General features: G+C 39.3%; 2 protein-coding genes and 1 long non-coding RNA gene across 3 annotated transcripts in view; 1 reads left to right on the forward strand and 2 right to left on the reverse strand.

The window, feature by feature from the left end:
* LOC120435244 overlaps positions 1–10183 on the reverse strand; it is a 35347-nt gene extending 25164 nt beyond the window's left edge. The window contains exons 1-7 of the mRNA XM_039604403.1: positions 10023–10183; positions 8955–9305; positions 8581–8727; positions 8012–8113; positions 1851–1888; positions 1613–1768; positions 1028–1149 (exon numbers count right to left, since the gene is read on the reverse strand). Of these exons, the coding sequence (XP_039460337.1) occupies positions 1045–1149; positions 1613–1768; positions 1851–1888; positions 8012–8113; positions 8581–8727; positions 8955–9305; positions 10023–10056 (933 nt within the window). The 5' untranslated portion in view covers positions 10057–10183 and the 3' untranslated portion in view covers positions 1028–1044. The remainder of the gene's footprint in view (positions 1–1027; positions 1150–1612; positions 1769–1850; positions 1889–8011; positions 8114–8580; positions 8728–8954; positions 9306–10022) is intronic.
* Positions 3917–10234, forward strand: LOC120435253. Its single transcript, XR_005609600.1, has 4 exons — positions 3917–3977; positions 7212–7359; positions 9185–9359; positions 10176–10234. It is a non-coding gene; the product is annotated as an uncharacterized LOC120435253 (long non-coding RNA).
* A 10368-nt stretch (positions 10235–20602) lies between these two features.
* The window catches only part of LOC120435243, a 40252-nt gene continuing 33622 nt past the window's right edge, over positions 20603–27232 (reverse strand). The window contains exon 8 of the mRNA XM_039604400.1: positions 20603–22626. Coding sequence (XP_039460334.1) covers positions 22453–22626 — 174 coding nt within the window. The 3' untranslated portion in view covers positions 20603–22452. The remainder of the gene's footprint in view (positions 22627–27232) is intronic.

Below are 27232 nucleotides of genomic sequence, written 5' to 3' on the forward strand. Positions count from 1 at the left end.
GTGAATACACAGAAAAAAAAACCTCATTAAATATAAAGTTTTATTGGTTCAAGATATTAATTCACAAAACAGATTTTATTATAAGTGAATTTTAAGCTTGTTAACTCGGTGTCCCTGGGTCTTTTCCTGTGTGTTATGAATAAATATTCTTTTTTTGGTACCGTACTGGTTTTATTTTGTTGTATTTATCCGCGACACCTTAAAGGCCGGTCTGTGAAAATATTGTTGGACATAAACCGGTCTGTGGCGCAAAAACGGTTGGGGACTGCTGTCTTATCGGACAACCCCATTAAGCCACGACACCCTCTAGGGTTTAAATACCTGGGACTCTTCACCATCTGGTTGTAGAACTGAAGAAATCTCTCGGATGAGAGATGAACCATTGTCACCAAACATAAACAAGTCCAATTGCTTTCTTTCAGAGCTCCTTAGATTATAATGACCTGGACGACTGAGAAGCTACACAGACGTGTGAATGGTTGTCTGTCTCTCTGTGTTATCCCTGCGACAGGCTGGTGACCTGTCCAGGTTGTGCTCTGCCTCACACTTTATGGCAGCCAAGAAAAAGGCTCCAGTCCTCTTGTTGAAGGGAATGGATGGATAAAATGTTTAAGACTTTTCTTTTAAATTGTGCATCATAAATTCAATCTGGTGTTCAGACCTTCATCCAGTCACTACTGAAACTTGAACATTGTAGTAGGGAAATATTTACGAGTGTACATATTTTTTTTTTGTCTTTTTATTGTGTTTGTTTCAGTCTGACTGATGACAACAGTAACAGGTGACACAGAAGTTTATCTGAGTTCCAGTGGTTTGATTAAAAGACACACTAACATAAAATAGATGAAGTTTGCCACCTGGAGCCTTTTTGCTGACTGCATTTAAGGATCTTGCTCCAGGAACAGCCTGTCAGTCATACCATCATGCCATCTGTTAAACTAAATTAAAAGTAGCTGTAATAAAAACAACTCTCAGCGTAATTGTTTGACAGCAAGTTATAAAGATGGTCATAAACAGAAAAATATACTGTTGTATGGATTCTGTTCATCTGTTAGCCACCGAGGTTCCATCAGCAGCATCACTACTGATGTTTTTGGACAGATGAGGAGGTGAAGCATCTGTGGTGTGGTCGGCAGGGCTGGCATGGACCTGGGGATGAAGTACAAACATAAACTGCATTACCACAGGGGGCGCTGTTGGTGGCACGATAGTGGGAGAAATCCACTTCAGTGTAATCAGCTGCATTCATGTCATCTTCAGTCCTAAAGGAATCAAACTTCAATCTCTGAAAATATGATGTAAATGAATAAAATGTATACAGATACACTCTGAGAGAAGATAAAATATGTGTACAAGAAATAATTATCTATGAAATCTTAAAAAAAAACAGTTGCCCTCAGCTTGTTAATAAAACGAGAATGAACAAAAAAAAATGCAATTTCTGTTAAATGCAACAAATAATCACTAAAAAGCAGCATGTTTAAGCATTAATACTGGCAATCGTATAAAATATCTATCAATGATAACTGATAATTTACTTTAATGCACAAACTGTGATCTAGATCCAAGTTTCTGACCTCAGAGCTTAAAATCAGACCACAGTTTTACTTACTTTGTTCTGAGGAGAGGCGGAGAGGCTGTGGAGGTCTATTGTTTTCATCTCCATGTGGTTGGAGGCTTTTGGTGTAGCATCTGTTGAAAACACTCCTGCAGGAGGTGAGCTGCTCTGTCTGTCCTCCTCTCTGATCTCTACATATATGTTGTTGCCCTGCAGAAGGAGATCAAACCTGCTGTTTGATACGTTTCAAGCTGTGATGAAGCTCAGGTGTCTCACAATTCCTAAAACTCACCTGTGTGATGTCAGCACGCTCAGATTCCACAGGAGGTCCTGAAACACATCAGAAGATAAACATCTGTCTTTAACCCGAGGAACTACATCTGAAGAACTGAAAGGATCAGACAAAGCCAATGAGGGATTAATACTAAAGAAAAAGGAGCATGCCTATCAATAATGACAATTTCTTTTAATCAGTCATTGTTCTTAGTCCCAACAACTTTAAAAGTTATTTTCAATTTAGTTTTCAAAAATAATATCAAGAATGTCGGGCATGTGTTAAATATAAATAAAAACAATGCAATGATTTCCAAGTCTCTTAAACTGATATTTTATTCATTAGAAAATGAAAAAAATCACTTTTTTAAATGAGGCTTTGTTTTTACATTGTCATGAAACACAAAATTACCTCAAAAAGTTGGTATGAGGGCTACAAAGGGCTAGAACAATAAGCATTGCTAAACACAAACAGCTGGAAGAATAACTCATTTGTAACAGGTCAGTAACATGACTCAGTATAAAAAGAGCATCTTAAAGAGGTGAAGTTTCAAAGAAGTAAAGGAGTCTTCTCTCAGCTAATGATCAATTTAAATGGACTGAAGCAAAGTGGAAAACTGTTCTGTAGTGAGATCAATTAAAAGCTGAAATTCTCTTGGATGTTGCATCTGCTGGACTAAAGAGAAGGACTATCCCGTTTATTATCAGTTCTCAGGTCAAAAGCCTGCATCTCTGATGGTACGTGGGTGTATGAGTATCTGTGGAAGTAGAAGCTTAAACACCTGAAAAGGCGCCATCAATGCTGGAAGGTGTGCGCAGGTTTTAGAGCAACATATGCTCCAGACATCTTTTTAAGGGAAGGTCTTATACAGTAGAACCCTGACTTACGAAATAAATTCGTTCCAGAGGGTCTTTCGTAAGTCAAAATTTCCGTAAGTCGAAGCACCTTTTTCCATCGCCTTTTGAGTGAAGCGATGCTGGCTGAAGACGAAGTTCTTGGTGGAGGAAGACCTCGCTCATATTTATCAATAATTTCTTTGTTTCCACCGAGAGCACTTTACGCTTCTTTTTTTCACCCGAATTACTTGCAGAAAGTTTTTTCGGCCCCATTATGAATGAACACAGGGGCGATTTTAGCCCATTTTTGGGGGTGCTTCAGCACTCCCAAAATGAATCAAAGCACCCCCAAAGATTTCTTACTTTTTTTGGACAATATTTGCTGTCTGTGTGACACACTGCTAAAATATATAAAACCATACAGTACTTGGTTGAGACATAACATTTTAACAACAAAAGTATAGATAACACCCCCCCTCACAAAATGGTTTGTTCCAGCTCGGCTCTCCCCTACTCTGGCTCTAGCGCAGTTGCTGCCAGAGTGGCTGGGACGCAGCGGAGCGGAGGTGTAAGTGCCTGGCTTAAAACAGGACATATTAGCTGCATTTAACCTGCAGTTACTCTTTATGTAGTTAGATAGGAGTCATGTTTCTTTTTAGCTGAAAAACATTACACCAGGTAACCTCCAGTGTTGAAAACATGCTTTCCGACGATGTTTGCTACTCTACAATCCGTCCTGCTCTGTAGTAAAATCAGCGACATTTGACCGTCCAGTTGCTCCCACTGACATGTATATAGCCAATTGAAAATCTAAAACTTAAAATTGTCCGTAGCCTGCTGTTGTTACCACTGTCCTGTTTGAAATGGATACTAACTAGCTAACTGAGTGAATGCCCATTAACCTTATAACTCCTGTTGTGTGTGTGTGTGTGTGTGTGTGTGTGTGTGTGTGTTTGTGTACAGACAGACAGCCAGGTTCATAAGGGATATAAGGAAGTTTTTTCCAAAAAAGGAGCCACATTCAGGTAAAAGTGTAAAATCAAATGATCCGTCAATCAAGAATAATGTTGGATCAGTGTTTCAATATTTATATCTTTTATGAGATGTTCATGTGGTTTGGTTATTTGCCTTTTGGTTGAAAGTACACTGAGAGAGGACTTTTTGTTAGTGATCTTAATGGTATTTTTTCATATTAATGTAATTTTTTCATCTAATTGAATCCAATCTATTTGTGTATGATTGTCAGTCCAAAGAGGGAGAGAGGAAAGAGGGGAACGTGAGGAGAAAGTACAAGGTCAGGAAGAACCAGGTAAGAAAACAGACAGGGAACAGTGACAGGCAAAACAGAAACTATTAAACTGACGAAGAGAAAAAACCTGATTTTACTCATACAGTCTGGAAGTTGCGTTCTCCCTATATTAAAGCTGCTATACAGAATCTGCAAAACAAACTGGGTTGAAACATTTTTGACCCTCTTTAACAACATTCCAACATAACATTATCATTGATTGGGGAGATTAAAATTAATGATATATTTTTATGTGGTTCAGCCACAACTCTACTAAAACCTCAGCCAGTAATAGGTAGGCCAACTTTTGGACCGTCCAGTTGTCTGTATGACTGCCGCAGTACAGTATCAGAAAGTGCCAAACGGTGCCCTGGTGGAGTGAGGAGCTGTAAAGAGAAGCACAGTGCTCTGTTTATATTCTAAAAGTGTTTTAAGCTAGCTTGTTTCAAAGATTCTGTACAGCAGCTTTAAATGTTTTCCAAAAGCACACATACACTTATCAGTGTTTCTCAAACTTTTACAGTGTGTACCACCTGAGAAAATGTCAAGCTCTCCCAAGTACCACTATGAAAGCATGAAACTCATAAATCTTACAACACAAAATTAGTATTATTAAATTAGTAAAATTAGTATCTGCAGTAAAGATTTTTATTTGTAATAATTTATTCTCTTTTGGGAGTGTTTTTTATGTATCTGTATTAGAGCTGGGCGATAAAACGATAACGATATGTATTGCGAAATAACTTTTTCTCGATAGAAAAATTAAACTATTGCGATAGGCCTCATCTCTCTTGTCCTCTAAAAAAAAAAAAAAAAAAAGAACAGCCAATCCAAATTAAGTAGCGCAGAGCCGAACCAATCACAGCCGCAGCGTCACGTCACATGACTTGTTACGTACAGCACAAGCGCCAAAGGCGCACATGTGTATTGTTTTTGCAGCCGGGCTGCCCGGTAATGAAGGAAAGGAGTTTGCCGACTAGAGAAAAATCAACCGAGAGCGTGAGCGAAGGTTACCAAGAAAAAAAACAGATGATGGTTCCAATGCTGGAGAGATTGTCAAACGGAAGGGCCACAGAAGTTCCGTAGTGTGAAGGTATTTCGGCTATTTCAAGTCTGACAAAAAACAGAGTAGCACGCACTGTAAATTGTGCCGAAAGCAAGTCTGGATATACAATAAACCGGTGCATGCTCAATCTCTGACTGAAAGCGCTGATTCGTCATTCGGCTTTTGTCAGACTAAAGTAACTGTTAAAACTGTTTGAAAAGCTAAGCTATACAACAAGGAGAGATTGATGCTACGTCCACACGCACCGGGTATTTTTGAAAACGCAGCAGATTTTTCTATGCGTTTGCACCTTTCGTCCACACGTAAACGGCGTTTTCAGTCACTGAAAACGGAGATTTCTAAAACACCTGCCAGGGTGGATATTTTCGAAAACTCCGTTTTGCATTTACGTGTGGACAAGAAAAACGGAGAAAACGCAGCGTCAAAGATGTGCGCCTTTTTTGACGTCACACTGTGCGCCACGTTATTGTTTCGGTGAAATGAATTTCTACAATACTGTTACTGTTAATTGTACTCTCTGCGGTGTTTAAATGCTTACATATACACACATAGTTACTGTCCTCCACACATACGACTCGGTTCTGTTTCTATGCCCCATCTTTGTTTACTATTTCCTACCGAGGCTTCTAGACTTCTGATTGGCCAACATTTCTACACGGTTAGGAATATATCGCCACCTGTTGCTTTGGCATGTTCCTAGCAGCGTTTTCCTTCATTTCTGCGTTTACGTGTGGACGGGATTATTTTTTAAAACGAAAACGGAAAATCTCCGTTTTCAAAAATACCCGTGTACGTGTGGACGTAGCCTGAGAATTTCCTTTTAGTTCTCAGTTTATTTGATATTGACAGAAGTTAGTCAATTTTGTCTGTTCTTCTGTAAAACGACCTAAGATTTATTTTTAGAATTAAAATTTTGTTTCTAAGTGGAATTGACAATTTAGTCTGTTTTGTTTGTTCTATTTTGAAACTTAAACGCTTTAGCGGCTGCCTTTTTGTGTAGTTTACAATATTTGCCTTTATCTGAAACTGAAGTCTCATGTTCCTTAAGTACATCTACCCTGTTGAACTTATTATGGGAAATAAATATTTTAATTAAAACAAGCTGCTGATTATTTCACATTTTACTTGTGAGCAACGGCACATTTAAATCTTACAAATATAGTTATTTGGCTTATATCGTGATATATATCGTTATCGCCTGAAATGAAAAAAGCATATCGTGATATGAAAAAATCTTATATCGCCCAGCTCTAATCTGTATTATATTATACATACACATTAAAAGTGAATCTCTGTCCAAATGCACTCAGTTTACTTCTTACTCAGTATGAGCATCATTCATCATTTTCCCCCAGTAATTAAGTTTAGGATATGTAATTTTTTTTTTTATTCCAATCCATTCTTCTTTTGCAGCATTTAAATAAGCTTTATCAGATTTGATGGTTTTGTTACAGACTTTTCAAAAAAAGTGTTTGCCTTTCTTTCTCAAATGTGGGGATTAAATTGTGTTAAAATGTACAAAACAGTGATGTCATGTTTTGAGACGAGGACCCAGGCACAGAGAGACTTGGTGAATTTAAGAATCTTATGATTTAAGAAAGAAATTTGCAGACTTGCACAGAGATGGTAAAATTATGATGACTGATAACGGAAATGAAGACAACAGACGATGAGGACAGGGAGGAACAGGGGCTTAAATGCACCAAGGAGACAGTCAGAGGGAACTTGGGACAACTGGAGACATTTAAGGATGCAGGGACTGAGAGAGACAGGGAAGAAGTCTCATTGTGACGTGTAAAGTTTATTTTGCCTGGCTGGGCAGCTCTCTGGGTGCTCAGCACCCCCAAAGCTCTGATCCTAGAATCGCCCCTGAATGAACAATAGGCTAATTGCAAACAAAAAACACACGAAATAGCGCACTGCAACAACAATACGTCTTTCACGTGGAACAGCGAAACGCAAGTACGAAAGCCAAGGGGTTATCACATGATTCGGAAGGCATTCTGGGCTCAGCCAGCGGATTTCGTTACGCGGGCATTTTGCCGTACCACGGGCAGAAATATTGCCGTTAAGTGCCTTAGTAACTTGAATTTTTCATTAAATGGGGTCTTCGTAAGCCGGGGTTCCACTGAATATAGGTATATTTCATCAAAACAATATTAAACTGCATTCTGTATCTACTACAACAGCCTGACTTCACTGCCTGCACTCCAGACCTTTGGCCAGCTGAAGACATTTGGAGCATCATGAAACCAAAAACATGACAGAGAAGACCCAGGACTGCTGAGCAGCTAGAATCCTCTAACAGACAAGAACAGGACGACATTCCTTTTCCCAGTAAATAAACTGCATCATTGTAGAACTTCTGACAGACTGAATTTGAGAATATTTGACCCACAGTTGGAAGCTCATTTCAGGAGTTTAATTGTCATTTTTCTTGTCTTAGTCGTGTTGTGGGGACATTAATATTTTCTGGACAGAAACAAGTTCCCTATGATATGTATTTCAAAATTTTACTGTGTTTAAGTTTTTAAAGGGTTTAATGGGATGACTCTTTGTTACGTTTCCCTAAAAAGGTCCAGGGGATGAGGGAAAGTGATAAAAAGTGTCCGGGTCGAAAAAAGGAGACAGGGAGGCAAAATGGTTAAATTAAAGAGTTTTATTAATGCTTCTGTTAGTAACTGAACTAAAAGACACGGTTAAGCCGCTATCACCATTTAAACGAAATCTCATCTATCGGTCAGTAAACTTAAAGTAAAAAAAAGGATTAGTCACCAAACACTCCTCTCCACCAAGCAGGAGCAAACAATCACCAAACACAGGTCACTAGCTGCAACCACCAACATGGCTCTCTGGCACCAGAGCTCACCTTTCTCTGGCCTTAAGTGCTTTTAATTGGTGATGGGAAAAAGGTGACACCTGAGGCAGGAGAGACAGCAGGACATATCCAGCGCAACTAAAGAGTCGTGCGTGTTTCCTGTAGCCTCACCTCTGGGTTTAGCGGTCCTCCTCATCATGTAGAAAATCAATGAAGTTACTAAAAAGACGGTGATGATTACGACCAGAATCAGACGCACAAAAATCAGCACATCTGCATGAGTTTAACAGAAAGGATTTCTTTTACTTACAGTGTAAACATGTGGAATCAAGGTCGATTCATTTAGCAGTAAAGTTCTACACATACAGTATAACATGTATTTTTGGACTGAACACAGTACTCAGACATTTAGGTGACAAACTGTTTATCGAGCATGACAGAAAAACAAATCAGAAGAAATCAATTTCCTTCTGCATGAAATTATTTAATGAAGTAGCATAGAAAGTAATAATAGTTTCACTAAGTTTTCTGTATTGAGTACCTGCTGTTGTACTTTCTGGTAAAACTTGAGCAGCTTCTCATTCTGCTTCAAACACTCAGTAAAAACTACAGCTCCCACAATGCTTTACTCTGTCTGTTTTTCTTCCACAGCTCACAGTCTGTCACTTCTAGATAGTTCAATCATTAGTGGATCTTCACCACATGCAAATCTGCATACATATAAAAAATATATAACGTACCTGAACTTCCAGAGGAGGCTGATGAAGGTGTGGAGCTTCCTGAAGTTGAGCTGAAACTCTGTGTTGTTGGTGGTGTGGAGGCTGATGAGAGAAACACTGAAGCTGAAAAAGGTCTCAGAGTCCCGTTTGGTGTTGAAGTGGTTGAAGCTGTGAACAATGAAACCATCAGAGTCATAATAAGACCACTTGAAGCAGTTTATATATCTGCATGTGACTGACGTGGTTATGGGCTGTTTGACAGCAGAACTGATGAAACTTGATGTTTCAGATAAATATAACATCTGTAGGTGATTTGAAAGAAAAGTAGCTGCCTTTGAGACGGGAAACTTCTGTCACACCTTCAGAGACAAACACGACTGTTAGCAGAAACTCACCTGCTGTGACAATCAGCTCAAAATCATCGTTTCCATCTGTCAACAAGACTCTGTCCAAAGAGCACCTGTACCATCCTGAGTCAGACTGTTTCAGCTGTTTGATGCTCACATACATAATATCAGATGAGAAAAAGCCTTTGTTTTCATATTTAATGCTGTATCTGCCGTTCTGAGCTGCATCATCAGATGTTTCAACAAGAATGTTTCCATTTTCACATTTTTCCTTACAGAACAGTTTCCTGCTTCCAGAGAAATAAAAGCTGCATGCAACTGTGATGTTTCCTCCTTCCTCTGCTCTGTGGGTGAGAGTTTGTGCTTTGACCAAACCAGTGTTTCCATCCTGAAGTGCTGCTGAAAGGATGAACAATCATCAGTTACAATCTTACAATAGATTAAATGTGACAGGTGATTATTAATTTGAACTGATCACAGAAGTTCAGTTAACTTCATTTTTCTGTTTGTATTTGCAAACAGCAAACTTCCTGTTTTATACACGAACACAAAGCATCTGATGTGGAAGATTCAGAGTTTAAGGATTGTGAAAAAGATACAAAAATGAAATTTGACTTTAATTTCTCTTTGATGACATCATCATCATCATTATCATCACTATCAGCTGTTTATATGTTTGCATGTGAATTGAACGTTTTCAATGTGCTGCTAGTTCTCACTTTGTCACCGCTCACTGTGCTGTTGCTCTTCCGCTCATTAAAAGCAGAAATGAAACACAGAGTGTGGTTTCATCAGCTCTACTATTATAAGTTTGTCTCTCAAAGAAGAGTAGAGGAAAAGTATTTGATTACAGATTCAATGTACAATAAAAAAGTAGAAATTTCTGGGGGTCAAACTGTTGTGAAACTAAAAATAATTTGCAAAGTGCAAAAAAAGTTTTGTGGAAACATTTAAATTCCGAACTTCACACAGTTTAACCACAGAAACCAATAAGCATGAGAGACAAGAAAGAAATGGAGAAGTGAGTCGCAAAAAAAATTATAAATGAAAATAAAATGGAGACAAATAAAACTTAGAACAGAGAAAGTGACAGAAACAAGAAGAGAATTTACTCACTGAGGAAGATGAAGCAGACCAAAGTGTGTTTCATGTCAGCTCTGAGCTCTGATGGTTTAATGCTGCTTCTCTTCTTCACGCACGCCTTCACGCCTTCAAATCTCTCTTTCTCTCTCTCTCACACACACACACACACTCCTGCTCTCTCACCAGTCGGGGTGAGTGATGCGATCCTCCTACAAGGCAGATAAATCCCCGCAGTCTGAGTGTGTGCAGGTCTGGATCCTGGAGATCACGCTGGAAGGATCCATCTAGTGGAATCACTGGACTCTCTTCATGGAGCTCATGGCTCAGTAAAACAGCTGACAGAGACACGGAGCATCGTTAATCACATGAAACCGGAACTTGTGCGATTTTACCGCCTTCTACCGAACATTCATCTGACTGTTAGGGGCCAATGACTCTCGAAAACATTTTATCAGTAAGTACTGTATACAGTATGATGACAGTATTTTCCCACATTTTCTGGATTCTGTACCACTACTGTGTGTAAAATGCCATCAAAAAGTCAATTAAGTTTTATTCTTTCTCACCTGTCTTTCTGTCTCCTTTCACTTTTTAAAGTTTGCCATGTTAGAAAAATATTTTGCCCTGCCATGCTGTTTATTGATTTGGTAAATAAATAGTTTATGAAAATATCACTAAATCTGTCATTTATTATTTTAAATATTCAGTAATGATCATGTCTCACCTCTAGTCTTCACTGTCTTAATTTCAGGCTTCTGCCATGTGTTGTAGATAGTTCAGGAAGTTAACTTGACCAAGCAGTCTTTGGGTTCCGGCTAAGTACTGTTTAGAATACCAGAATACCAACAAGACAGTGTACATCACCGTCTCAACGACATTTGTTTTCTGTTGCTTATTCTGTCTTCACCAACAATAAAAGACTGCACATTAAGAACCCCAGCAATTGTGTCCTGTGCTGGTACTCATTTCCCAGGCTAGGTATAGGTGACAATTTGTGTGTGTGTGTGTGTGTGTGTGTGTGTGTGTGTGTGTGTGTGTGTAAAAAATATTTACACAAGTTTCACTTCTTTTTTTTTTTTGTTAAATTCTGGTTACAGATACAAAGCAAAGAACTGTGTGTAAAACTCTGCGCTCAAGTTCCCTCACTTGTGTGTGAGTTTCAACTTACGAGTACGAATTTTGACACGATTTTTCTTCCTTTCAGCTGATCGGTCAATTCCGTTTAACTCACAAATGTAACAATCCAATCAGAGAACAGATGGGTTTGGCAGTCAGAGGGGCACTTTATGCAACTCACACACAAGTGCAGAATTTTACACGAAGTTTTTTGCTTTGTATCTGTAACCAGACCTTAACAAAAAGATGTGTAACTTGTGTAAATATTTTTTTACAAACACACAAATTCTCATCTATCATTGCACAAACATAAAATTTTCAGATATTTTGGTTTACAAGGTTACAAAACTCAGTCAACAACTACGCATTTGATTTACAAGTACAAAATATTTATGACCACAATTTGAGCCCATACAACCACATCCAAAGTATTTTTTCATCTGTGAAATGTGCTATGATACTTCTGCTGTGCCTGCACAAAGTTTCACAACACAGCTTCTAAAGAGCTGCAAACCTCTGTATACGTGTAGATGTAAGAACTGCGTACATGCACTCAAAAAAATAACTCTTTAAATGAACATAAAAAAAATCATGGAAAGAATTTCCACGTGATTAAATTGCTTTATTTTAGCATTATGCAATTCTGTAATTCCAACTTAATGTACTCAAGTTGGACCAACTTAATTAAAGATTGATGAATGAACATATTTACTGCATTTGAATCCAATATAAGATAATAGTGTTGATCCAACTTTAAGGGTTTTGTTCCAACTCAATTCTGTAGGTTTTCTCCAACTAATGTACTAAATTTGGTTCCAACTCAAGTTAATTGAGTTTAACCAACTCATACAAATTATGTTAGTCCAACACAAGTGTTTAATGCTAATAGAAAGCCATTTAATAATGTGGAAATTCTTTCCATGATTATTTTAAGTTCATTTAAAGAGTAATTTTTTGGAGTATTTAACAAACTCTAGAGTCTGGATAACATGCATTGCACTATTACAATATCTAAAACTTAAATAAAAAAAAAAGTCATACAGATCTTATCGTTTTCTCCAATTTATTGTATCTATAGCAAATTTCACATCACGTGTGAAGAATACATCTAATGCAAGTTATATCACAGAAGAAAAATTAGTGGACATGGTGGAAACATAACCTGTTTAAACCATTTTTTTTAACCACAATGAACGGCTGAATCAAGTGATTTTCTGATTACCAGTACAACTACTTTGAAGGTCAAAGAGATGCACTTAAAAAAAACAAATATCACCAATTTTGTGTATCACAACATGAATACAAAATGCATGGTATCATCTGTCTGCAGTTCTTTCAGGTTCATGGTCCAGATACATGGTGTAGCTGTTGTATTGACAACATTTCTCAACGAGAAAGAAGAGTTTTGAGAACCTGTACTTTGTTGGATAGTTTGTGTGCATCCAATTCCATAAGAATCTTCTGCAGAACCTCAAAGGTGTACCTGAGTTCCGGAGGGTAGCTCAAGTTTAGTGAGTAGACCAGACCAAGCAACATTGCCACTGCAAAAGCTACACTGCCCAACTCACCCATTACTTCTACCCCCTCTAGAACAATCATAACATCCAGAGGGTCATCACCAGGCTCCGCACCCTCTGATCGAATGACAGATTCCAAAACTGTCTCTGCTATGGCAGTGGCGATGCTTTTGTCAACGTCCTTAAAAACAATTTTTTTAAAAAGAGAGAGAGAGAGGGAGAGAGAGAGAGAATTCATGTAAAATACCTAAAAGCTTTATTCATTCAAACTTTATAATAATGTAAATGTAATAAAAAATGACTGCCTGACATTTTTTCTGACTCAAGACAATCTAATTCAATACCTCAACAAAGTCCTGTCTTTTAAAATATTTAGTTGCGATAGGGGTGGCTGTGGCTCAGGAGGTAGAGCAAGTTGTGTACTGGATTGTGTACTTGGGTTCTCCAGTCTGAATACCAGAACTAACCATGGGTAAGATACTGAACCCCAAGTTGCTCCTGATACATTCATCATTATGTGAATGCTACATAGAAATACTTGTATGAATGTGTGCGTGAATGGGTGAATCATTATATGATATTAGTTCTGTGATGATATTATTTTATGAGGTTAATATAAAACACTCAAGAATGGTGCGTGCAGTATCTAGTGAGAAAAATAAAGCCCTTACTTTTCCTATTTTTAAAAGGTAATTTTTAAAGCCACAAATTTCTTGTATGTAGCTTTTTATATGTAGTTTGAGCCTATCTTTGATTATCTCATTAGATAAGGATAAATGCAAATTAACATACCAGGTAATCCTTCACCAGCTTCTCTGGATCTTCATTCAGGTACACGCTAAGACCTTTGAGGATGCATTGTCTTCTGACTTCAACAGCAACAGTCTTAATACACAGAGGAAAAATACATAAATTACACAAATATACTCTATCTCACTTCCCACTTATACATATATACATACACATATACACACGCACACACATAAATATATGAAACAAAGTGGGATATATATATATATATATATATATATGTTAAAATCACTAACTTGATGATGGCTTATGGGGTTGGATGGCAGCTGCGTCCTGAAACAGATTAGATAAATCAGTCCCGCAAATTTCAAATTAAAAATGATCACCTTACCTAAAATACCATTTCACAATTAAACATGTGTTATCTTAAAGGAGGGCACTGCAAGTCTCTAAGTTTATTAAGTAGACAAATATTTTAATTAAAAAAAAAATTAAAAAACAGAAAAAATATCAGTTCATGTTTAGTTTTTCCTCCTCATTGTACTAAAAACATACATCAATTGTTAAGTAAACTACTGTGCAGCAATTGCAACTTACAAACTTACACATTTAAACAACCCATACATAAAATTTGTATTTATCACAACAGTTCCTGTGGTAAAGCCCAACTAGCGTATTTGCAGAGGTTAAGTTATAAACAATATCTACATTTCAAGTAGCTGTCTTTCACATTAGGCTTTTATACTTGTGCTAGCTTGACATTGTGCTATATTGTTGTACTAACGTGCTAGCTAGCGAAAATGGCATAAACAGACAGATTTTTAAAAAACAAACAAAAAACCCAAATGTGAATAAATATCACTGAAAAGAATAGACAAACTAATGATATCTTTGCGCAAAAAGTATTTTCATTTGGATGGATGAAGACAGATTCACTCTTACCTTTCCAAGATGACTGCAAAGCAAACCATGTGCTTTCCTGCCTCCTGTTGTTTAAAATCTCACGTGATCTTGTGATATCGCGGGTCTTTAAGGCAGCTAACGACTCTTATTAGATTTTATCATGTCATATCAACAAGAATAAATGTAAGAGGTGTTAAGTTGGTAAATTTCATGTAGATCTTATATGATTTTTTTAGGTTCACCTTAGAAACATAAATTCATTGTGTTCAAATTACATGTTGGAGTCATGTAAATGCAATAACCCCCAAATTTTACTTTTTTGAGTGTGTGTTGAGGCTACATGATTGGCTAATATTGACCATTTCAACAGTTCTTTGTCTCTTCCTCTTAATTCTCAGCAACAGCATGTTTAGATGAGCTTCAGCTGATCTGCATGGACTGCTGCCTGAGCTTAACCCAGGATAATGTGTTTTAATGTTAAAATAGAGCTTCATGTCTTGTGTCATTTAAATGCTTGTTCACTTGAAACCATTGTTTCAATCTGCTCTACCATGATGTAGACAGGAAGTGAAATTAAGTAGGGGTCATATTGAAGCAGGAGTATATAAACAGTGTTGTGGAGGTGAAGAGAGTGCCAGACAGAATCATGAAATTAAAGCTGGATATTGAAGGTGTGATGTTGAATGTTGTCAGTGAGTTTTCCCCACAGGCTGGATGTCAGTTTGAAAAAAAGAGGAATTCTGCAGTAAGTTTGATTAAGTGTTAAAGAGTGCCACTGGGGGGAGAGAGTGACGACTGAAGCAGACTTCAGTGGACAATGAACAGACTTCAAGGGAACAGAGGCGAAGAGGAAGTGTGGGGCAAGTACGATGTAAAGGAGAGAAATGCATAAAGGGCACACGGTTGTTAATGGTGCGAAAATGATGGAAACGGCTGTAGTGAACACGCTTCAACAAGAGATGACTGACAATATACAGCTGTAGTGCTGAGGGAAACTGCCAAGCAGGAGTTTGATATTTCCTCTGGACAAAGATAATAAAAAAGACAAGGAGAAAAGTATACAGGAGTACTGGGAGGCTATGCAAACAAAGGGAGATGTTGCAGCATGCTTAATGTGGGCTGGACATTAAGGAAAGAAAAAAGGAATTGTATTGATTGGCTGTGCAGAGACATAAAGCTGGAAAGAATTTTCAGCAGTGATTATGGATAGAGATGGAAATGTAGTGAGAAACTAATGAAAACAGAGAGCGAGACAGAGGAGGATAGATGGTGGAAAACTTGTGAGGACTAAAAAGAATGAAGTAAGGGTATAGTGTATATACTAGACAAAAGAGCCATAAGGCAGGAGGAAAGGGAGATGACCACAGCGAAGATTCATGGATGTAGTGAACAAGGACATGTAGAGTTTTGGTGTGAGAGAGGAGGATGCTAGAGATAAGGTGAGAAGGAGGCAGATGATTTGCTCTGGTGACTCCTAAAGGGAGCAGATAAAAGATCGAAAGATTCAGTAAAATTCTTGAGATACAACCAGATCAGATGTTTCCTGCATATCAGTAATTATCATACAGTAAAGTTTAATGAGCCTAGAGGTAAGTATAGATGGCATCTGTCCTGGAAGCATTTTTAAAAATCATGTTTACTTTTAATAAAGCCCACAATGTGGTCGAAATCAAGCCTCATTTACTCATTATTAAAATGTTTTATTACAATATTTCCTCACTGTGGTTGAACACATTTCATCACTTTATGTTGGTCAGTATTAGACATCAAACATCAAAACTACTAATTGTCAAATTCAAAACGTTTGAAAGTCACTCCAATACAACATTAGTGAAATGCTTTTAGTTTTAATACAGTATTATTATACTGTAATGATATGTGTAGTATTACAATAAACAGCTATGTGGAGCAATTCACATCCTTTCACGCACAGACTGATGCATCACAGTATTTTTTGCATCATTTTAAGAAGGCCTCTATAAGAAAATTGTGATGACCAAAGTACGAATGTGACTCTGTGGACCGATGTCCTGCCACTAACATTATTGTTCTTGTTGTTCACAGGAAATTGGTTTTAGTTGCCTGCCTTATACTGTCTGATAAGACCAGCTGCGACCTCAACAAACAGGAAGTCAAACATGCCACTGATGTAAGTAATGCAAACATACAGTAGTAAAATTTGCCTTTGTCAGTCAGATCATGTTCCTCTTGCTCAGGGTGTTTGTGAGTCAGTCGAACATGAAAAATTGAAGCACAAGGTCCTGACATGTTTCACACCAAACTAAAGAAGCTAGCTGTATTCAACAAGCACCTGGCAGCACAAATGAACAAGCTGCTAATGGATGAGACAAACCCAGAGTCCTGGGATCAGACAGTCCTGATTCCAGGATTCCAGAAGAGATGGGTCCCATCCAGTTACCAACCAATAACCTTCCTCAGCACAATGTGGAAGCTCCTGTCAGGCATCATAGCGGCCAAGATGAACAGGCACATGAGCAGGGCATGCCAGAAAAAGGAGTTGGCAAAAACAAGGGGGCAAAACACCAGCCCCTGGTAGAATCCTGCTTCACACATGGATCCTGGAATACTTAGAACTACTCAAGGTCAACATGACCATAAGATCTTTCAGCAGGAATTCAAGGGGGGATGTAGTGAACAAAACTAGAAGCCAACTTCAAGCCAATTGCACAAGTTACCTTTAGGCGCAGGATTTAGCAAGTAGATGCTCTCTCCCCATCGCTGTTCTGCATATGCCTGAACACCCTAGCAGATCTGTAACAAGACTAGCAACGTCTTTTTCAGATACCCTGGTGGATAATAAGCTCCCCAAAGTAGGAGATAGAAGTCACTGACATCCAGATAAGGCATAGAGGGTCCCCCCCCCCCCAATTTTACACAATTTCTCTTAATTTTTATTTTACCTTTTTGCAAATGACATGCTGCATGTTCATGGGCTGCATTAACTGAAAGAAGCAGCAAAAAAAAAAAAAAAAAAATACCGCAGACCAGACTGGACTCATGTATAAAGTTAGATGTTAAAAGAAGGAACTCACTGTGACTTCCTCATTTCTTTTTCTGCGTTGTTAACATAATGTCTGCTTGTGATCCAGCTTCAAACCACATTTCATTCTGTGTTTTTTTTTTTCATTGTATCATAATGGGACAGATAGTTCACCAAACTGAGGTCTCCAACAGACTGTTTGACACTGCTGTGAAGTCTTGTGTCAGGACACTAGTGGAAGATCGAAGTACTGCAGGTTTGTATTTTTCTTTTCTAGCCTCTGATGGAAGGAGGTTGCAGAAACACTTCCTATTGAGCTGCAGTTGTTTTACACTTTGCGTTTTAGTGTCACAGCCCTCAGACTTTATTTTATCACAACATGCATGAACACATATTTCAACATCACTGTGAAACAGGGTGCTTCTAATTTTGGAGATATTGCACAAATGGAAGAAAGCAGTCTTACATATTTGTTGAATGTGGACATTGAAGGACATATCCTGCTACGAGAGGCCAAAATAATGCAATTCAGGGTAGACACCATATTTCTAAGGGTTTTAGGGCTGCACCCTGTGGAACTCCATAATTAATATTTGTGTTGAAAGAGCACTCCCTATTTACATGAACAAACTGGAGTCTGTTAGATATGATTCAAACCAGTGCAGCACAGTACCTTTAATACCCATAGTGTCACGGCACTGGTTCTGTGACCCAGTGTTTTGTGTTTCAGTTATATTCCTTGATTATTTGTTATTCAGGGTTTTGGTTTTCTTGGTGGTTTTCTGTTTATATTATCTTTATAGTTCTAGCTCCCAGTTTGGGTCACTGTGTCTTCCTTGTGTTCCATGTTGTATATCCAGTCAGTCATGTCTCAGTGTCAAGTCTGTGTCTCTGAGTTTGTGTCTTTGCGAAAGTCTCTGGCTTCCTGTTTTACTTTGATAGTCTTTGTCTTATGTCAGCTTTTTCCCCACTTGTTCCCCATCCTCTCATTAGCTGTGTCCCATTTCATAGGCTGCATCCTTCAGAGGCCACATTTGAAGGCCGATTATGTCACAGCCAGGCAACGAAGGCTGTCCCAATTTGAAGGCTCCAGGCTCCAAATGGGGCGCACAAATGCATCCTCCTTTTCCCCGGATTTGAAGGATTGGAACGGGTGTATCCTTCGTGGTCCAACTTATCCCAGGATTCATAGCGCAGCGGTGGCTGTGTGTAATTAAAAAAAAAAAGGCAGACGGCTTAAGAGTAAACTTATGTCACTTATTTATGCGTTTATACGGCGTTCAATAGTTGACCTTAATGTTACAGAGAATTTGACAATTTTGTGGATAATTAACTCAGTAATATATCAACAAAGAGAACAAGCTGAAAGTCTGTGAAGGCTGCCATGCTTAGTCTCGAGTATCACAGCACAAGCAGGATTCACTGCACTGTTAGTGTTAGCTCAGCTATTTTGCTGCCTCTTTTCAGTAGTTAAAGCCAAACAGACTTTAACGTTTGTTTTAACGAGCGGACGGTTCACTCGTTAAGCTAAACAAAAAGTGCTTTATTCATAGGATTCAAACATGTGGCCACTGTACCATCTGGGAACTCTTCTTATTTAGTACTCCTAATAACACAAACCGAAAATACTCATCCTGTTTTGCTGTTTTGTAGTAGTGTAAACCAGCGGTCCCCAACCTTTTAATGCCCGGACCGGTTTAATGTCAGACAGTAGTTTCATGGACCGGCCTTTAAGGTGTTGCGGATAAATACAACAAAATAAAATGATACAACCAAGACAAAAACTGTGGTATTTTGTAAATATAATAATAAACACGAATTCACTGTGTAACTGTGTAACTTTATTAGCAGTGTCCTCCTGAAATGCTCCACCAACATTGAGAGTAACATCCTCCTCTCTGCCTCTTAATGCTCTCTGGTCGCTATGGTAACGCATAAATATTTCTTTCAAAATAAGTTACAAAACTCCAACAGAGGAAAAGACCCAGGGAAACCGAGTTACCAATAAAAACCCTGAAAACCATAAATTTCACACCCGAGCCTCAACTCTCGGGGTGTGAAACCAAACGACTCACAGACCAGTACCGGTCCATTTACCGGGGGTTGGAGACAGCTGGTGTATACCATCTGAGACCGTCACCTTTTTGTCTGTCCTGCACTCTCTCTCTTTTTCTTTCTCTCTGATTGTGTAATAAAAGTATGAACATTTATTTAAGTTAAACTTGTGTTTGAATCCTGCAGCTTATCACACATTTGATTTCCATGTGTGAGAACTGCAAGTGTCCAGAGTGAGGACAGACTAAGGGACCCACTGCTGCACATCATCTGTGAGGCTTTGCACCCCTGATGATCCACCAGGACAAACTCAGCAGTGTCTGAGGAGGAGGAGGAAGAGCCAGCACCAGCTGAGAGATAGACAGAATAGAACTTTGTGAACGACTGATAGAAAAGTTTAAAAGCAGCGGTTGGAGGACGAGGAGTAGGTCTCCAGCCCTCCACCATCACCAGTCTCCTCCGTCTCCCTGATCCCTCTGCGAAGAGGAAGTGGGATCCACGCTGCCGACGCTCCTCACCACAGCCAGATTCCAGGACTTCTGAACAGCCGGCTGTGGTGAGTAACACAGACATTTTCTATTCTTCTGCTAAAAAATTGACTGTATGCTCTGGGGCAGACTCAGTTTTGTGTGGGGAGCAACGAAGCCCGTATTTCTTGTGCTTCCGAGCCAAGGATTATTACCATGGGCACTGTCCATTTCAAGGACTTGTATGTTAATCCTGTGAATAAGAGAGATTTTTCCTCCTCTGTTCCTCTAGTCAGCCCTGAGTCTGTCAACTCAGTGACTGTTCATTCTGAGGAAATCTGTTCCAATTAAATGGATTTTAAGAACTGTTTCCTCCATGCTCTTTCTGAGCCTGGGACATTTATTGCAGAGGCTGTGAAATCCTGCTCAGAGGATTTAAAGACTGTTTCTCCTGAGAGCTCAACCGAGCTGCCTCAGCTTCCTGTCCCCAATGAGAGCTCAGGTGAGCCATCTCAGCTGTCTGCAGCAGCCTCCGCTAAGAGCTCAGACAAGCTAATCCAGCCTGCTTTGAACTGTGTTTTGCTGGAGCCGGAGAGACATCCAGAGCTAGCTTGGTGTCCCACGCAGATTCAGCTAGCTTCACCTTAGCCAGAGGTCTCTGCACCTGCTGGCCATGTTTCTGTCCCGCCAAAGGTTTTCGCACCATCTGGTTAAGTTTCTGTTCCCGCTGGGGGCTCAGCAGAGCTGCTCCAGCCGTCTGCAGTTTCCACGCTGTCATCTGTCTCTGCTGGAAGCTCTGGGGAATCCGTTTATTTGTCATCTGCCTCCGCTGGGGGCTCTGGAGAGTTCGTCCAGCTGTCAATGGCTTCCATGCTGCTGCCTGTTCTCACTGGTGGCTCAGGAGAGTCCATCTAACTGCCAGCACAACCGTTCATAGCTGTCACGCCGTCACCTGTGACTCCACCACCCATGGCTTTCATGCCACCACCTACTCAGCTGCTAGCTCAACCACCAGCTCAACCATCCACAGCTGCCATGCCGCCAGCAGCTGAACCACTTGCAACCTCCATGCTGCCGTCTAGTCCAGCTGCATCTCCATCAGAGGTCAGCGCGCTGTTTGGTCCTCCCATGTCTGGTCCTGTCTGCCGGCCAGGTAGGGTGATTTATGACATCACCCATCAGCCACCTACTAAGTAGTTTTGAGACACCTTGCTTCAGGTGACCTCAGTGGGTCATATGATGTACCACAGTGGTTTCACCCTAAATGTTTTTTCACACCTTGGCTCATGTGATGAGGCACATGATCAATACTGGGCCAATGACCACTAAGATTCAAACACCTGGGATTCTCCACCTCTTGGTTTTTAGAACTGAAGAAGCCTCCTGGATGAAGCATCTTCAAAAAGTTTAAGAAGTCCAGTTGGTTTCTTTTTCAATATCCTCTGTATGAAGAAGAGTCTAAATACTTCCACTGGAGAAGTGAAGGAAATGTGTATATTTTAATATCTATAAGATATTTTATAAATGAAAACCAGACACTGTTAAAACTGCCAATGTTCATATTTATTTTCATTAAAAACATGTAGGTTACTGTATCTCTTCACTTTTTGTTTTCCTTATATCACATGTCCTTAAATGATAGCAGTCTGTTTCCTGCAACGGTTTCATCTATCCTACAAAGTCATAATAGCAACATTTTTTGTATCTGTTGAGCTGAATTATAAGCAGCTGTAATAAAAACAGCTTTAACCTGAGGCTATATGACTGTGCATTGAAGTTATAAATATGTCAAAAGTAGAAAAATAAACAAACTAACTTTTGTATAATTTGTACTGAGCTGTTGCCACTGGGATAGTTGAGGTTTCACCCATAGCTTAAGTGCTCATGTAATTATCACCACCCTGGCTGATGTCGTGTCTGGCTGGTGATCGGGGGACTGGCTGACTGCGTCCCGGGATCACTGCTGGCTATGGGAAGGCACCTGTCCATCCACACTTCAGAGTGTGGGGATGGCTGTGTGTGTCCGGGGCTAGCTTGGGCCTCTTCATTGTGCGGTGGGGGCTCCGGTGGGTGTTGGGCAGTTACTGAGTCCCGCCTTTGCCTCATGCTGGGGTGGCCAGCGGGGTTGGTTGCCTGCTGGCTATAGGAGCTCCGTCCGGCCTCCGTCTTCCCTCGGCTAGGATAGAATGTATGGTTGTCGAGATTAAGATCTTCAGGTCTCTTGGGTCTTTCCCAGGCCTTCACCCTCATTTCTCAAATGTGTTTCATGACAAACAATCATACACACTCCCATCTTCTCTCTTTCTGGTTCACACACACACACACACACACACACACACACACACACACACACACACACACACTGTGTTTTGTCTTTCAGGTGTTGCTTATTGTTTGTGTACTTTGTCACAGATGTAGCAGTTGGAGACCCAGCATGTCTGTTGGCTTCATCCTCGATTTTCCCCCACCCATACACAGAAAAATATGAATAATAGGATTAAATAAATAAAACAAAAACCTAAAAAGAGGAGCCTACAGAGAGCCTACAGTGCCCCTCTTGGGAAAGCAAATATGTTTGGCAAAACAAAGCATTCAGACATTACGCTTGTTACAGCTGCTGGACAGGACAGGTTTAAAAAAAGTACTGAAGTAATTCATAGTGAGGAAACAGTAGAGTACACAGGAGGTGAAGCATCTTTGGTGTGGATGGCAGTACTCAGGTCCACCTGAGGCATTGAGTAGACAACATCAGTTGCTTCACCACAGGGGGCGCTGCTGGTGGCAGGAATGTGGGAAAACTCCACTTCAGCGTAGCAGAGGTTATCTGCCTTAAAGAGATAAAGAGGTGAGATCAAACATTAGACTCCAAAAATATGTTATAATTAATGTTGAATAGTTGAGTTGCAAAAACCCAAAGCTGCAAAAAACAAGAAAACATTAATTATCATAAAGCCTCTGAAGTCACCTTTTAAAATACATTTGTAACAAAATCTGAACATTACAACGTTCACCAACACAAGATTTACTAGACTGCTTTTTTTTTACTAGACAGTGTTTTACAGCTGTATTAAACACAGATTAATCTGGATTAACCATAACTTTTGATAGACTTGTTTTCCACCAGAAAGGTGTTTTTGGTTTTTTTTGGTTTTTAAAATCACACTGAGTATGAAGCTCATATTTATTCAAAAATACAAATTTCAATATTGGAAGGATTCTTTAGAGTCTTTTTCTCAATTTAAAAGATTTTATCTGCTCCAAACATAGAGGAAGAACTTTTATTTCTTCAGTCTTCAGTGGAACATGGCTCTCTGTGTTTGACAACAGATGAATTAATTCAATACACAAACAGTTACCTGGTTTACTCAAAAGTTTTACTTACATTGTTATGAGGAGAGGTTGCAAGGCTGTAGAGGTCTATATTTTCAACTCCATCTGAATGGGGGTCTTTAGCAGTGGCATAAACTGAAGACACTTCGACAGGAGGTGACCTGCTCGGCATGTCACACTTTCTAATATCTTCATACAACCTGTTGGCCTGCAGCAGGAAAACAAACCAGCTGACAGATACAAAGCAAACAATAATGAAGCTGATGTGTGTCTCATTTCCTAAAACTCACCTGCGTGTCAGCATACTCTGTTTCCACAGGAGGTCCTGAAAAACATGCAGGTCAGAAAATAAACATATCAATAAACCATATCAATCAAATCTGCTACAGTCAGTTTCTGTTGTGAGTCATAAATGAACATTCGGTGCTCTTTCTACAAACAGACTGAACTTCAAAGGTGAAAACAGCGTGACAGAAACGTCACACCTGACTTAATTCATGCAAACTGGGACATTCTGAGCTGAGCATCTTTAATTCAATTCAATTCAATTCAATTCAATTTTATTTATATAGCGCCAAGTCACAACAAAAGTCGCCTCAAGGCGCATTATATTGTACAGTAGATCGCACAATAATAAATACAGAGAAAAACCCAACAATCATATGACCCCCTATGAGCAAGCACTTTGGCGACAGTGGGAAGGAAAAACTCCCTTTAACAGGAAGAAACCTCCAGCAGAACCAGGCTCAGGGAGGGCGGGGCCATCTGCTGCGACCGGTTGGGGTGAGAGAAGGAAGACAGGATAAAGACATGCTGTGGAAGAGAGACAGAGATTAATAACAGATATGATTCGATGCAGAGAGGTCTATTAACACATAGTGAGTGAGAAAGGTGACTGGAAGGAAAAACTCAATGCATCATGGGAATCCCCGGCAGCCTCACGTCTATTGCAGCATAACTAAGGGAGGATTCAGGGTCACCTGGTCCAGCCCTAACTATATGCTTTAGCAAAAAGGAAAGTTTGAAGCCTAATCTTGAAAGTAGAGATAGTGTCTGTCTCCCGAATCCAAACTGGAAGCTGGTTCCACAGAAGAGGGGCCTGAAAACTGAAGGTTCTGCCTCCCATTCTACTTTTAAATACTCTAGGAACAACAAGTAAGCCTGCAGAGCGAGAGCGAAGTGCTCTAATAGGGTGATATGGTACTACAAGGTCATTAAGATAAGATGGGGCCTGATTATTTAAGACCTTGTATGTGAGGATTTTGAATTCAATTCTGGATTTAACAGGAAGCCAATGAAGAAGCCAAAACAGGAGAAATATGCTCTCTCTTTCTAGTCCCTGTCAGGACTCTTGCTGCAGCATTTTGGATCAGCTGAAGGCTTTTCAGTGAGTTTTAGGACATCCTGATAATAAAGAATTACAGTAGTCCAGCCTGGAAGTAATAAATGCATGAACTAGTTTTTCAGCATCACTCTGAGACAGGATATTTCTAATTTTAGAGATGTTGCGTAAATAGAAGAAAGCAGTCTTACATATTTGTTTAATATGTGCATTGAAGGACATGTCCTGGTCAAAAATGACTCCAAGGTTCCTCACAGCATTACTGGAGGCCAAGGTAATGCCATCCAGAGTAAGAATCTGGTTAGATACCATATTTCTAAGATTTTCAGGGCCGAGTACAATAACCTCAGTTTTATCTGAATTAAGAAGCAGAAAGTTAGCGGCCATCCAGGTCTTTATGTCTTTAAGACATTCCTGCAGTTGAACTAATTTAGCTTTTTCTGTTTAACTTTTGTATATATATGTTAATAAAATCCTATTTTGGTAAAATGAACTGCCCTTCAAAGGTGTGTTTAGCTACTGCACGTTGACATTTCTATTGTTTGAGAGAATATTTAATTCATACATGAAAAAGTCATTTATAGCAGTTGAAAAGTGCTTCTTTTTAAATTTCATATTAGTTTAAAAAAGAAACGAAAATCTTATATTAGGTTTAGTCTCAAGGAAATGGATGTGGATCAGTGTGGTGAACTGTGTTTTGTGTGTTTCCCATAGCCTCACCTCTGGGTTTAGCGGTCCTCTTCATCATGTAGAAAATCAACAAAGTTGCTAAAAAGACGGTGATGATAACGACCAGAATCAGACCCACATAAATCAGCACATCTGCAGGAGTTTAACAGAGAAGATTTCTTTTACTCACAGTGTAAACATGTGGCCTCCAGGTCTGTTCATTTAGCAGTAAAGTTGTGCACATACGTGTTTTTGGACTGAAAAGATTTCCTCAAACATTACCTGACAAACTGTTTACGAAGCATGACAGAACAATTTTTATTGCTTCTCATTTACAACACTTAAAGATCGGAGTGCTTCTTCCACAGCTCTTAATGTGTCAATCTTTTGTAGTTCTGTGATTAAAAACACATTAATGAACCCACAGCCTTTTTCTACTCGGGCACTCAAAATGCTTCATCTGACCTGCCTCATTCATCCTTTTAGACAAACACTTTTTTCCTACACCTTGTGCTTTCTATCCAACAGTGACACTCTGATAAACACACTGGAATTTGGGATCAAACAACTGGTCTTCCAATTAGTAGATGACATGCTCTACCTCCTGAGCGACAGCCACCCAATATATTGTACCTGATCTTGCATCTTTGGTTTCAGTGGAGGCTGATGAAGGTGTGGAGCTTCCTGAAGTTAAGCTTAAACTCTGTGTTGTTGGTGGTGTGGAGGCTGATGAAGGTGTGGAGCTTCCTGAAGTTGAGCTTAAACTCTGTGTTGTTTCCATTTTTGGTGGCGCAGAGGCTGATGAAGGTGTGGAGCTTCCTGAAGTTGAGCTTAAACTCTGTGTTGTTGGTGGTGTGGAGGCTGATGAGAGAAACACTGAAGCTGAAAAAGGTCTCAGAGTCCCGTTTGGTGTTGAAGTGGTTGAAGCTGTGAACAATGAAACCATCAGAGTCATAATAAGACCACTTGAAGCAGTTTATATATCTGCATGTGACTGACGTGGTTATGGGCTGTTTGACAGCAGAACTGATGAAACTTGATGTTTCAGATAAATATAACATCTGTAGGTGATTTGAAAGAAAAGTAGCTGCCTTTGAGACGGGAAACTTCTGTCACACCTTCAAAGACAAACACGACTGTTAGCAGAAACTCACCTTCTGTGATAATCAGCTCAAAATCATCGTTTCCATCTGTCCACAAGACTCTGTCCAAAGAGCACCTGTACCATCCTGAGTCAGACTGTTTCAGCTGTGTGATGCTCACATACATAATATATGACAGAGTATCTGTTTGTTCATATTTAATGCTGTATCTGCCGTTCTGAGCTGCATCATCAGATGTTTCAACAAGAATGTTTCCATTTTCACATTTTTCCTTACAGAAGAGTTTCCTGCTTCCAGAGAAATAAAACTTGCACCCAACTGTGATGTTTCCTCCTTCCTCTGCTCTGTGGGTGAGAGTTTGTGCTTTGACCAAACCAGTGTTTCCATCCTGAAGTGCTGCTGAAAGGATGAACAATCATTAGTTACAATCTTACTATAGATTAAATGTGACAGGTGATTATAAATTTGAACTGATCACAGAAGTTCAGTTAACTTCATTTTTCTGTTTTTATTTGCAAACAGCAAACTTCCTGTTTTATACACGAACACAAAGCATCTGATGTGGAAGATTCAGAGTTTAAGGATTGTGAAAAAGATACAAAAATGAGTTTTGACTTTTATTTCTCTTACATGACATCATCATCATCATCATCATCATCATCATCTGTTTCTGTGCTATCATGTGAAATGAGCTAGTCCTCACTTTGTCACCGCTCACTGTGCTGTTGCTCTTCAGCTCATTAAGAGAAGAAATGAAACACAGAGTGTTGTTTCATCAGCTCTACTATTATAAGTTTTGCTTTCAAAGAAGAGTAGAGGAAAAGTATTGATTACAGTTTCAACATACAATAAAAAGTAGAAATGTATGGGCATTCAAACTGATGTGAATCTCAAATTAATTTGCAAACTACAGTTGTGAAAAAAAAGGTTTGTATAAACATTTAAATTCCACACAGATTTATATATTTCACAGATTTTTCTCATGCTGCT

Source organism: Oreochromis aureus, linkage group 20 (assembly GCF_013358895.1).
Source record: "Oreochromis aureus strain Israel breed Guangdong linkage group 20, ZZ_aureus, whole genome shotgun sequence".
In the NCBI taxonomy this organism is placed as follows: domain Eukaryota; kingdom Metazoa; phylum Chordata; class Actinopteri; order Cichliformes; family Cichlidae; genus Oreochromis; species Oreochromis aureus.